This window comes from Chamaea fasciata, unplaced genomic scaffold (genome assembly GCF_029207755.1).
Source record: "Chamaea fasciata isolate MVZ Bird 193981 ecotype frontalis unplaced genomic scaffold, bChaFas1.0.hap1 SCAF_25, whole genome shotgun sequence".
Taxonomy (NCBI): Eukaryota; Metazoa; Chordata; class Aves; order Passeriformes; family Sylviidae; genus Chamaea; species Chamaea fasciata.
In genome coordinates, this window is record NW_027094110.1 from 3,173,145 (window position 1) to 3,185,390 (window position 12,246).

At 56.8% G+C, this 12,246-nt stretch overlaps 1 protein-coding gene across 1 annotated transcript in view; it reads left to right on the forward strand.

Moving 5' to 3' along the window:
* The window catches only part of ITPR3 (inositol 1,4,5-trisphosphate receptor type 3), a 38,286-nt gene extending 26,147 nt beyond the window's left edge, over positions 1 to 12,139 (forward strand). The window contains exons 36-58 of the mRNA XM_066204150.1: positions 341 to 489; positions 648 to 756; positions 899 to 989; positions 1,188 to 1,357; positions 1,791 to 1,965; positions 2,053 to 2,237; positions 2,533 to 2,733; positions 3,067 to 3,177; positions 3,493 to 3,588; positions 3,789 to 3,890; positions 4,135 to 4,221; positions 4,791 to 4,901; positions 5,330 to 5,522; positions 6,369 to 6,494; positions 6,938 to 7,110; positions 7,203 to 7,367; positions 7,845 to 8,037; positions 8,366 to 8,461; positions 8,789 to 8,913; positions 9,118 to 9,283; positions 10,173 to 10,333; positions 10,779 to 10,940; positions 11,233 to 12,139. Of these exons, the coding sequence (XP_066060247.1) occupies positions 341 to 489; positions 648 to 756; positions 899 to 989; positions 1,188 to 1,357; positions 1,791 to 1,965; positions 2,053 to 2,237; positions 2,533 to 2,733; positions 3,067 to 3,177; positions 3,493 to 3,588; positions 3,789 to 3,890; positions 4,135 to 4,221; positions 4,791 to 4,901; positions 5,330 to 5,522; positions 6,369 to 6,494; positions 6,938 to 7,110; positions 7,203 to 7,367; positions 7,845 to 8,037; positions 8,366 to 8,461; positions 8,789 to 8,913; positions 9,118 to 9,283; positions 10,173 to 10,333; positions 10,779 to 10,940; positions 11,233 to 11,301 (3,216 nt within the window). The 3' untranslated portion in view covers positions 11,302 to 12,139. The remainder of the gene's footprint in view (positions 1 to 340; positions 490 to 647; positions 757 to 898; positions 990 to 1,187; positions 1,358 to 1,790; positions 1,966 to 2,052; positions 2,238 to 2,532; positions 2,734 to 3,066; positions 3,178 to 3,492; positions 3,589 to 3,788; positions 3,891 to 4,134; positions 4,222 to 4,790; positions 4,902 to 5,329; positions 5,523 to 6,368; positions 6,495 to 6,937; positions 7,111 to 7,202; positions 7,368 to 7,844; positions 8,038 to 8,365; positions 8,462 to 8,788; positions 8,914 to 9,117; positions 9,284 to 10,172; positions 10,334 to 10,778; positions 10,941 to 11,232) is intronic.
* Positions 12,140 to 12,246: the final 107 nt, after the last annotated feature.

Consider the following 12,246-nt stretch of genomic DNA (forward strand, 5'->3'; position numbering starts at 1 on the left):
GGGGCTTTTTAGAGTGTTTTCAGCAGGGTGTCGGGTTTTCTCGGACACCTGTGCACGGCTTTTCTTTTGTTTTCTGTAACGTTTATTTTTCATTTATTAAACCTTTTACTTTACAAAACACACCTGAAGATCAGTCTAGCCAAAATTACTTCAAGCCCATCTGCAAGGGCTGGACCCTCCGAGATTGATCCATTTACAGGGGGCTCACAACACTCTGGCCAGGTGTTAAATTGTATCAGGGCAGGGCGTGGCGGCGCTCAGGTGGCCGGAGGGCGCTGGCCTTGCAGGCTCCCTGTCCCCTGTGTCCCCTGGCGCTGAAGGGCGGTGCTGTGGCTTGCAGGACATCATCAACGCCCTGGAGGATCGCCTGAAGCCGCTGGTGGAGGCCGAGCTGTCCGTGCTGGTGGACGTCCTGCACCGGCCGGAGCTGCTCTTCATGGAGGGCACGGAGGCGTTCCAGCGCTGCGAGAGCGGGGGGTTCCTGTCCAAGTGAGCCTGATTTGGGGGTGCTGGGAAGGGTTTGGGACCTTCATCCTGCTTTGGCTGTGCGTCCCTGTGTGCCTGCAGCCCGGAGGGGCGGTGGGGGTGGTTCCCTCAGGGGTCCCCGGGTCCCTCCCAGCTGTGTGACGATGGCTCTGCTGTGACAGGCTGGTGCAGCACACCAAGGACCTCATGGAGACGGAGGAGAAGCTCTGCATCAAGGTGCTGAGGACGCTGCAGCAGATGCTGGTGAAGAGGAACAAGTATGGGGAGAGGGTGAGCGCTGTGATCCGTGTCCATGCAGGCCCCGCTCCCGGGCTGGCAGAGCCCACCCTGGGCACCCGGGGGTGCTCAGCCGGTTCTGCCCTGGCCCCAGCCTTGGCAAGGGGACGCTGGTGACGTTTGTTTGCCTTGGCAGGGCAACCTGCTGCGGAAAATGCTCATGAACAATTACCTGCAGAACAAGAGGTCCAGCTCCAAGGGGGAGATGGGGGATGCTGCTGGGGGAGGTGAGTGCCCCTCTCCTGCCCCTTCCCCTCAAATTCCCGGCTCCCAAGCGGTGATGGGACCAGGTCTGTGGCTGGTTGCCATGTCCCCACCTCCAGGGCAGCAGAGGATTTGGGGAGGTGAAGGGATGGCCCTGAGATGCCCCAGTTGTGCTGGCTCTGTGCTACACAGCATCACATCCCTCGTGTTCTCTCCCTCAGGCCAGGACCAGGACTGGTCAGCCATCGCCGCTGTCCAGTGCCGGCTGGACCGCGAAGGGGCCACCAAGCTGGTGGCTGACCTCATCATGAACACCAAGAACGAGAAGATCTTCCAGGAGAGCATCCTGCTGGCCATCCGCCTGCTGGACGGCGGCAACACCGAGATCCAGGTGCTGAGGGGGATCGAGCAGCCAGGGGTTGATGTGTGAGGGGCCAGTGCCCAGCCCTGGGTGGTGGGTTTGGCCAAAATCCCTCTTGTTTGTGCTGAAATCTCGTGATTTGAGTTTCCCAGCTCCGTGGCTGGGTGAAGGACTGGAGGCTGCGGGAGGGGCAGGTGGTTCCAGGTTGTTTCTGGAGTTCTGCTGATGCCCTCTGCCGGGAAGTCCTAAAACGACTCAGGGCTGCAGCTCTTGTGGGGGACCTCCAGGGTTATCCCGAACCCTTTGTCACAGGGAAGCTGAAAAGTGCAAAGCCCAGCGGGGCTCCAGGCAAAAGCCAGGTTACCCTGGGCAGTGTCTGGAGCGCTGGGGCTGCTGCTCGAAGGGACAGGCAGGGACACTTTGGACCCTGTGGTGGGGACCTGAACGAGCGTCCTTCCACCAGAAATCCTTTTACAACCTCATGACGAGCGACAAGAAGTCCGAGAAGTTCTTCAAGGTTCTGCACGACCGGATGAAGAAGGCGCAGCAGGAGACCAAGTCCACGGTGTCGGTGAACATGAGCGACATCGGGAACAAGCCCCGCGAGGACAAGGACGAGCCAGACCCCGGCACCAAAGGTGTGGGGCTGTGTCCCTTTGTCCCCTGGGGAAGGGCAGCGCTGGCTGGGTGACAGCCTCAGCTGACGAGGGGACAATTCTCTCCAGGACGAGGGGACACCTTCCTGATGCCCGGCACCCCCACGCGGTACCCGATGGCCGTGGGGTTCCGCAAGGGCCACGAGCCCGGGGAGCAGGGCCAGAACAACGAGATGGGGGTGACGGTGCTGATCATGGAGCCCATCCTGCGCTTCCTGCAGCTGCTCTGCGAGAACCACAACCGCGACCTGCAGGTTGGTGCTGGGGCTGCGGGGCTCGGCTGTGGGGTTGGGCTGAGGGAAGGCTGGGATCTGCCCCACTCTGGCCCCAAAACCTTGCGGGACCAGAAGCTCTGTGCCTCAGTTTCCCCATGTGCAGTGCAGCATCCCTTGGGGATAACTTTGGGATGTGGGAGGAGTTCACGGCTGTGGGACTGAGCTCTGTGGGTTACAGGGGCAGTCTCAGATGTCTCAGATGTCCCTCAAACTGCAGCTGGAGGGGTGTGGGGAGAGAGGGATCAGGACCCCATTCCTGGGCTGTGCTCCACAGAACTTCCTGCGCTGCCAGAACAACAAAACCAACTACAACCTGGTGTGTGAGACGCTGCAGTTCCTGGACATCATGTGTGGCAGCACCACGGGCGGGCTGGGGCTGCTCGGCCTCTACATCAACGAGTACAACGTGGCCCTCATCACCCAGACCCTGGAGACCCTGACCGAGTACTGCCAGGGGCCCTGCCACGAGAACCAGGTCTGGGCATCACCCCCCAGATCTCATCACAGACCATGGGAGGTTCTGGGGGGGATGCAGGGACAGGTTTTGGGTTCAGAGTGTGAACAGGAGCAGAACGTGGGCAGCAGAGGCCACAGGGTTCCTGCACACATCACCAGCTGCTGCTTGGCTGCCAAATGTGCTGATGCAGATGGGGTGATAAATAATTCAGCGGTGTGAATGGGACCCTTTGCAGGGAGAGAGGAGGTTTGGGGGCCCAGGGCTGGAGGCAGGACAGTGTTTTGGGCCAGGAGGGTGGAGCTGGGAGGACTGGCAGGATCTGTGGGATAACACATTGCCCGACTCCCCCAGAGCTGCATCGTGACCCACGAGTCCAACGGGATCGACATCATCACAGCCCTGATCCTGAACGACATCAGCCCCCTCTGCAAGTACCGCATGGACCTGGTGCTGCAGCTGAAGGTGCACAGAGCCCTGGGCTGGGGTGGTGGGGACGTGTCTGTGTGTCACTGAGTGTGTCACTGAGTGTGTCACTGCAGGGACTCCCTGGCAGGGTCATGGGGTGTGCTGTGGTCACTGTAGAGGGGTCCCTGCCTGTGTCAGACCCTCGGCTGTGGGAGCAGATGGGCTCAGTGGGGCAGGGCTGAGGCACCTCCACCACACCCAGATGCCTCTGGCACCAGGGAGTTGGTGGGGGCACAGGATAATTCTGCCCACCCCAAAGCCCTGGGCAGTGGCAAGGCACAGCCCTCCTCACCACGGGCTCCTCCTCACCAGGACAATGCCTCCAAGCTCCTCCTGGCCCTCATGGAGAGCAGGCACGACAGCGAGAACGCTGAGCGGATCCTCATCAGCCTCCGTCCCCAGGAACTGGTGAGGGAACTGGGAATGTCCCACTGGGAATGTCCCACTGAGCCCCCAGTCCGTGGCTGAACGTCCTCTGCCCCGGGTGGTGCTGCAAAGTTCCTGCTTTGCACCCAAGGACCACCTCCCCTGCCCCGCTGCTGCCCAAATCCTGCCCAAATCCAGGGAGTGGGGAGGAGCTCAGTGCCCCTGTGCTGCCTTGCTTGCAGGTGGATGTCATTAAGAAGGCCTATCTGCAGGAGGAGGAGTGTGAGAACGGAGAGGTTTCCCCCCGGGAAGTTGGACACAACATTTATATCCTGGCGCTGCAGGTAGGGAGCTGTAAAAGCATCCTGCCAGGCTGTGCTCGCAAGGTTTCACTTTCCTCTCCATATTTATGCACATTTTCCTCCATAACCATGCACATTTCCTCCAGCCAGATCGGCCTCCCTGGGGAGCCAAATGTGCCTTGGGCTGTGGGGAGCAGCCACAGCTTGCTGGCCATCCTGTGCCCCATGTCCCCCTCCCGTGCCTGCCATCCTGTGCTCACTGTCACCATCCCTGTCCCCCTCCCAGCTCTCCCGACACAACAAGTCTCTGCAGCAGCTCCTGAAGCCGGTGAAGCGAATCCAGGAGGAGGAGGAGGAGGGAATCTCATCCATGGTATGGAGAGACCTTGGGGATGGAGGCCCAGCCCTGACCCGAGGCTGCTAAGAGCCCTTGCAGAGCTCACCTGGGCTTTGTAGTACAGGATTTGATGGATTTTGGTGTTCCCCGGGGGATTGAAGAGGGACAGACACCTAAATGCCCTTTTAGCCCAAAGGTGTGTGTGTGCCCCGTTGTGGGGTGACACAGGCTGGTGGCCCTGGGGGGGTCCTGCCCTTGCCCACCTCCCCCTTTCCCTTCAGCAAGGAAGGGCCGAGTCCTTTGCTGCCGTTCCTTGCCAGGGTTCCTCAGATCCCGACAAGATTCAGCAGGAATGTGATTTCCCCGGGGGTTTTGTGAGCACTGGTTTGTAATTTGTGGATTAGCAGCACTTGGATGTAATTATTGCAGGGAATCGATTGTCTGTCACTGCGGGGAGCACTCGCACCCCTTATGGAAGTTTTAATTCATTTGCTTTTCCCTGAAAACCTCATCAGCTGTGGGAGATGTTGAGGCACGTTGTGGGAACAGTCGGATCCTGCTTCTGGCTGGATCCTCATCCTCTCCCTTTCCCTCTCCCCATCCAGCTCAGCCTTAACAACAAGCAGCTGTCGCAGATGCTGAAGTCCACGGCCCCGGTGCAGGAGGAAGAGGAGGATCCTCTGGCTTATTACGAGAAACACACGTCCCAAATCGAGGCAAGACCTCTTGGCTGTTGGCGTTCCAGCCTCCCCACGGTCCATGAATCCCACCTGGCTCCAGACGCTTCATGTCCCATTATTTTGCACCAGGAGCTGTGCCCCCTTCCCATCCTCATGCTGGCAGGAGCATTAGCTCCAGGACCTTTGGGATGAGCAGCCCCCTGGACCCTTCCCCTCTGTCCCAGCAGTAGTGGGATGCAGCTGATCCAGCAGCCTCACCCTTGGCATGGATCCGCTGTTCCCACGCTCCCAACCTACCACAGCCAGGGCTGCCTCTGCTCGGGGCACTTGGGAAGCTTTTAAACGAGTGGCTGACAATATTTGGATCCTGTGGAGCGCGAGGGAGGAGGGGAAGGCACAGCTGGATCTGGGAAGGAGGGAGAAAACCTCAGCTGGGCAGGATCTGAGGGCTCTGCTCCCCGCAGATCGTGCGGCTGGACCGGAGCATGGAGCAGATCATCTTCCCCGTGCCCGGGATCTGCGAGTTCCTCACCAAGGAGACCAAGTACCGCCTCTTCACCACCACGGAGCAGGACGAGCAGGGCAGCAAAGTCAGCGACTTCTTCGACCAGTCCTCCTTCCTGCACAACGAGATGGAGTGGCAGAAGAAGCTGCGCAGTAAGAGCGAGGCAGAGCCTCCCCTGGGGGATATTCCTGCTGGGAAAGGGCTGCACGCCTGGGCGCGGCATCACCGAGCTGCCCGTGCCCTGCAGAGCGCCGCACACCTGGCAGGGTGGGAGTGGGATTCCTCTGTGCTGTCAGGGCAGTTTCTCCACACTCGGAGGTGCGCCTTGCTCACGTTCCCTGGGATTCCAGCTGAGCTCCTTTCCCTGGAAAGCCTTTTCGGTTGCCTCCCCCTAAACCAGGGTCTTGCAGCTGCACATGGGAAATAAAACCTGTTTCTCTGCCCCCTGCAGACCTGCTCAGGGGCTTCCAGGGTGGGAATCCTGGCTGTAAATCCTGGGAACTGAGTAGATGGATACTGGGATGCAGCTGAGGAGTAGTGTAGGGGCTGTGAGGGAGGACAGAGCCAACCTGATTCCAGGGAGTCAGAGTAGGTTTCCAGAGGGCTGGGAAACCAAGGAATGTGAGCAGAGCCACTTAGAAGGTGCACTCCTCTTCCAGCAGATGAGCAGGAATGTTTTCAAAGCACTTCATGAATGGTTTGAAGGAGGTGGGAGGCTGGGTCGGTCTGGGGCCAGCAGCTGCAGAGCCCACGGGGGTCTGGGAGGTGACACTGGGGGACACAGGGGGTCAGAGGGGACTCTGGGTTGGCACAGAGGGTTGGGGATGACACAGGGGGTCAGGAAGGACTCAGGGATGACACAGGGGGTTCAGGAGGTCACAGGGGCTCAGAGAGGACACGGGGATGACACAGAGGGTCTGGGCTGACCCAGGAGCTCCAGGAGGACTCGGTTGGCACGAGGCTGGCTGAGGTTTGTGTGTTGCCTCCTCTCCCCCCAGGCATGCCGCTGATGTACTGGTTCTCCCGCAGAATGACGCTCTGGGGAAGCATTTCCTTCAACCTGGCCGTCTTCATCAACATCATCATTGCTTTCTTCTACCCTTATGTGGAGGCCACTTCCATGGGTAAGTGCCCCGGCACCTGCTGCTCCTCGGGGTGGAAGGGAAAAGGATCTTCACATGCGGGAAAACTGGCACTGCCCTCATCCTTGGGCTCCTACCACCCCAGGTTCTTTCTGCTGGCTAAAGGATTAGTCAGGATTTCAGTTTCCAGCCCTTCCTTCTCAGGGAAACCTAATTTCTCCTGGGCTGCCCTTGCCCTGTTTGTACAATGTGGGAAGCAGTGATGGGATCCATTCCTGTTGTCAGGCAGAGCCTCCCATCACCTGCAGTGGTTCTGAGCTCTCGGATGAAAGATGTTAGTAAATGCATCAGTAAAAACCACCTGAACCGACACAAATCTTGGCAGTGCAGCATCATCATTTCTGATCAAGAGCTCGTTAGCGTGTCTGGCCTGCCTGGCAGCAGCGGTGCCCCTGCCTTTAACATCCACGTGTTCCTCTTCCCAGGAGTGCTGGATTCCCCGCTGATCTCCCTGCTCTTCTGGATCCTGATCTGCTTCTCCATCATGGCCCTGTTCACCAAGCGCTACGGGGTGAGGCCGCTGCTGGTGGCCCTGATCCTGCGCTCCATCTACTACCTGGGCATCGGGCTCACCCTCAACATCCTGGGGGCTCTCAATGTGAGTTTTCCACGTGCTGGGGGATCAGGAGGCTGTCCCGCGTTCCCAGGGCGCAGCAAACCCCACTCCCTCCCGTTTCTGGCCGTCCCCAGCTGACCAACAAGATCGTGTTCGTGGTGAGCTTCGTGGGCAACCGAGGCACCTTCATCCGTGGCTACAAGGCCATGATCATGGATGTGGAGTTCCTGTACCACGTTGGCTACATCGTGACCAGCGTCCTGGGGCTCTTCGTGCACGAGCTCTTCTACAGCATCCTGGTATGATGAATTCAGGTGGCCGGGGGGCACAGGCAGCCTGGCTGCTGCTTTAGGAGCTGGAAGGTTCCTGTGACACTGATTGATAGCGGAGAGAACAATTCCCTGCGCTCTAATCTTTGCACGGGCTGAGCTTTCTGCCTCCCGACAGTATCTATTGCTGTCTCTCTCCTGGTCCTGGGCTGTATCTCTCCTTCTAATCTGCTGTGTGCTTTATCTGGGTCAGCTGGGAGGCAACGTGAGCCGGCGAGGGCAGAGCCAGGATACATGTGGCCTATTCTTGGCTCTCCTGCTGTGCATAAGTCACTCCATTCTTCTCTGCTTCCCTTCAGTAAGCTGGGAAACTTAAAGGCTTTGTGAGAAAAGTTAGTCAAGGTCTGCTGAGCGATCCAAGATCTCTGGATAAAAGGGGATATAGATAGGCCAGGCATTATCAAGAGAAGCACCCCGCAGCATTTCTCTGCTCCTGGCTCCTTTCAGCTCTTTGACTTGATCTACCGTGAGGAGACCTTGTTTAATGTCATCAAAAGCGTGACGCGGAACGGGCGCTCCATCCTGCTGACAGCCCTGCTGGCCCTCATCCTCGTCTACCTCTTCTCCATCGTGGGCTTCCTGTTCCTGAAGGATGACTTCATCCTCGAGGTGGACCGGCTGCCGGACAGCAAAGCCAAAGGTTGGGCAGTGCTCGGGGCCGTGGGGCCCTCCACACACATCTCAGGGTGTGCTGGGTGGGGTTTTGCACTGGTTTTGGGGTCACAGAGAGGACAGCTTTGTGCTCGTGCTGCACAGAGCAGGGTTTGGGGTTCGTGGCGGCAGAGAAGGGGGCACAGAGCTCCAAATAAAGGGTCAGCCCTGCGGGGTCTCAACTCTGAGAAAAAGCTTCAGGGACTAGAAAAAGTAGGAGAATATGAGGCAACTTTTCCCCAAGAAGATTGGCATCTTCCTGGGAGCCCGTGGCAGTGGTTTGCTGCCCTCACAGGGCTGGGGTCTCTTCCTTGCAGATGATCCCTTGGGGATGCAAAAGAATGTGGAGACCTTCATGGAGTCGTGCAGCAGTGATAAAATCAGCTGCTCTGCTGCACCCACTGCCTTGGAAGGTAAGGGAGCCCTGTGTGGCAGCGTGGATTTGCCAGCCAGCTGAGGAAAAACCCAGCTTTTCCAAGGTGGAAACTCAATCCACTTCCTGGGACGTATTGGGCAGGAGGCCTTTGAATTTTGCACAGACCCTGGCATAAAAAATGTTGGAGTGGATCCATTCAATCAGAAAGGAGGTGGGAGCTGCAGGAGCGTTTGGCTGCTGGAGGAGCTGCTGGGATGCTGCCGGCAGCTGCTCCTGTGTCACTGCCACTGCAGCTGGAACCACCCCCTGGCAGGGCCTGGTGCTCTGCCTGTGCTCTGAGCCCCTGCCCTGCTCCCCTCCCCAGAGGCCGACCCGGAGCAGTGGGAACGTGCCTGTGACACGCTGCTCATGTGCATCGTCACCGTCCTCAACCACGGCCTGCGCAACGGCGGCGGCGTGGGGGACATCCTGAGGAAACCCTCCAAGGATGTGAGTGGGGACAGCACCTGGCACCTCTTCCTTCTGCTAAACCCTGCTGCAGTCACTGCAGGCCCCCCTTCCTGGGAGCTGTGACACATCCAGCTCCATCCCTCACGTTCTCCTCCTCCCCTGCTGCCACAGCTGTGTCACAGGGCTGGGGTGGCTGGAGCAGAGCTGTGCAAGACACCCAGTTCTCCCTCTCGTCCATTACAGGAGTCCCTGTTCCCTGCCCGAGTTGTCTATGACCTCCTCTTCTTCTTCATTGTCATCATCATCGTCCTCAACCTCATCTTCGGGGTCATTATTGACACCTTTGCTGATCTGAGGAGCGAGAAACAGAAGAAGGAAGAGATCCTGAAGACCACCTGTTTTATTTGTGGTGAGCACTGGGAATACAGGAATTGCCCCAAAGCCCTTCCTCCCCTCCCAGGCTGGGGGAAGGAAAAGAATTTCAGCTGGATCCTGGTTTTTATTTATCACTGCAAAACTTGAATCTGTTCAGCGAGGGGTCACTGCACTGGGAGGGGTTTAAACAAGGACACAGCTGGAGGGAAATTCTCGGTGTTGTTCCTCACCCTGCTAATGAGGTGTTAAACTAAAACCTCATTGTGTGGTTCTTGTCGCTGTGCATCTCACTGCTGAGACCTTCCCTTGGCCAGTGGGGGAAAAAAAGCAGCATATTACTGGAGAAATATAATAGAGAAAATGCTCTGGAATCCTTTCAGTCAGCAGTAGGCATTAAAAAAAAAAAAAAAAGGAAAAAAAAAAACCCAACCAGTAAATCTCTCTGTTTTTTCCTTTAAAGATCCTCTGGGTTTATTTTACTGGGCAGAGGCAGAGCCAGCAGGACAGGGGAAGGAATTGTTCCCTGTGAGGGTGGGGAGGCCCTGGCACACGGTGCCCAGAGCAGCTGTGGCTGCCCCTGGATCCCTGGAAGTGTCCAAAGCCAGGCTGGATGGAGCTTGGAGCAACCTGGGATGGTGGAAGGTGTCCCTGCCCATGGCAGGGGGTGGAAAATCCCTTCCGACCCAAACCATTCCATGATTCTGTGATTTCAAGCAGAAGTCTCCTGAACCCCCAGCTGGGTTGTTGTCCTCTGGTTTGGATGTTTATGTGCTAAATGCCAACTTATTATTAACAGGACTTCAGTGTGGCCTTTGGGAGGGGATGCCCTGGGCTGAATTTCCTTCCACGTGTTTGCTGCTCACTCACCTCCTCCCCTCCCCTTCTCCCCCCTGTCCTCTTCCCCCCTTCCCTGCCTTTCCCAGGGCTGGAAAGGGACAAGTTTGACAACAAGACCGTGTCCTTTGAGGAGCACATCAAATACGAGCACAACATGTGGAACTACCTGTACTTCATCGTGCTGGTGCGGGTGAAGAACAAGACCGACTACACCGGCCCCGAGAGCTACGTGGCACAGATGATCAAGGTAGAGGTGCCCTCGGGGCAGCTCCTTGGCCATTCCAACCTCCCTACCCCAGGGATATCAGGAACAAGGGGCTGGCCAAGGAAAAACAGCTCTGGGAAGTCCTTTTGGAAAATACTGGCTAATGGTGCAGTGCCTGAGTTTGTCATTTGCTGGTTTTTTCCATGTGGTCTGTTGGAGGGTTTGCTCTGTGAGTTGAAGGGTCGAGCCAAGCAGGGAGTGGGGCTTCAAGGATGTTTTGAGGCAAGGGAGGGAAAGGAAAGACAAACTTCTGCACTTCAGCCCATGAAGCAACCTAGAAATGGACCATGCATGGAAAAATTGCAGATTTTTGCAAAGAGAATTTCTTTAATCCCTAAGCACAGGGAGGATGCCTGTTAAACCTTATCTTCCCTGCTCCTCTCTGACCCCTCACCCCAACTCCCCTTGTCTGTGGTCACGTTCCCAGAACAAGAACCTGGACTGGTTCCCCCGGATGCGAGCCATGTCTCTGGTCAGCAATGAAGGGGAAGGGGAGCAGAACGAGATCCGCAATCTGCAGGACAAACTCAACACCACCATGAAGCTCGTGTCCCACCTCACCTCCCAGCTGAATGAGCTGAAGGAACAGGTATGAGAGAGGGGAAATCCCCTGTAGGAACTCTCTGTCCTTCCCAAAATAGCCACTGAGGGCAGGGAGTGGGAGGCAGCCCAAGGCAGCACAATGACGGTACAAGCACAGGGCTCCTGCAGCTCATTTTTGGGGGAATTGGGGACACTTGGGACACGTGGGTTTGGGTCGTGCCTCATCAGCTCAGAGTTTGCTGGCAGAGGCTCAAAGCAGTGCAGTCAGACACTTGGGAAGCACATCCAAGAGCAGGAGGGCCTGGAATTGCCTCAGCGTGTCCTGGTTGGAATTGCAGATGACGGAGCAGCGGAAGCGCAGGCAGAGGATGGGGTTTGTGGATGTCCAGAACACCATGAACCACTGAGACACAGCTCCAGCCACCGAGGGACTGCACCTGTGTCAGCTGAGGAGCCTGCTCCTGCCTGGGCTCCAGGCATGGATTGTCACTGTCTGGGGACAACGGACCACATGGCAAGGGCTTCCCAGGCAGCATCTCCCTTAGAGCACTCGTAAGCAATTCCAGGAGCAGGGACTGGCCGGAGTCTTCCCCACACCTGGGCCCAGGTGTTTTTCTAACACCCTCGTAGGAAGATAAACCATACAGGACTTTCATTCCTCATTGCAATAACTCTTTATTTTGCAATTGTGGAGGGTTGTATCTTTATCTCCATGTGCTCCAGCCCCTCGGCTGTGGGGTGAGTAGCTGTAGGGCCGCACTATTTAACTTATTCCGAGTGCCACTTGTCCCTTTTGTGGATATTTGCCAAGCAGCCCTCGTTATCTGCTGTGCCTGCTCCACGCTGACCCCTCTCCATTTACACAATTCCCTTCATGCCGTGGTGCAGTAAAGAGAACCTGAACTCAAGGAGGTGAACCTAATTTAATTAACTCACCAGATGAGGAGCTGAGCTTGTCCTAGTGGGAACTAAAAAAGTCTTTTGCCTTCTGTGGACCAAGGATCTTTGGGCAGCAGTAGTAGGAGCCTGCAGGTTTACAGGAGTTCACTGTGAAGGGGTGTCCTGTGTTTTAGTTTCATAGTTTCATCTCTGGTGTCATATTTTACCTTTTTTTGTTTTTTCCTTTTTTTTTTTTTTTTTTTTTTTGGTTGTTATCGTTGTTACTTAAGAACTGAAGTGTAAATTGCCTTAACTAAATTAAATACAGAATCGTGTTATAATAAAAACTACAACGTGGTAAAGGAAGTCCCCTTCCTGTGCCCTCTGGTGTGTGATGGGGCTGTCAAACAGAAGCACAGAACAAACCCAGGGGCAGAACCCAAAGCAGGGCTGGCACCAAGGTGCTCCCCAGC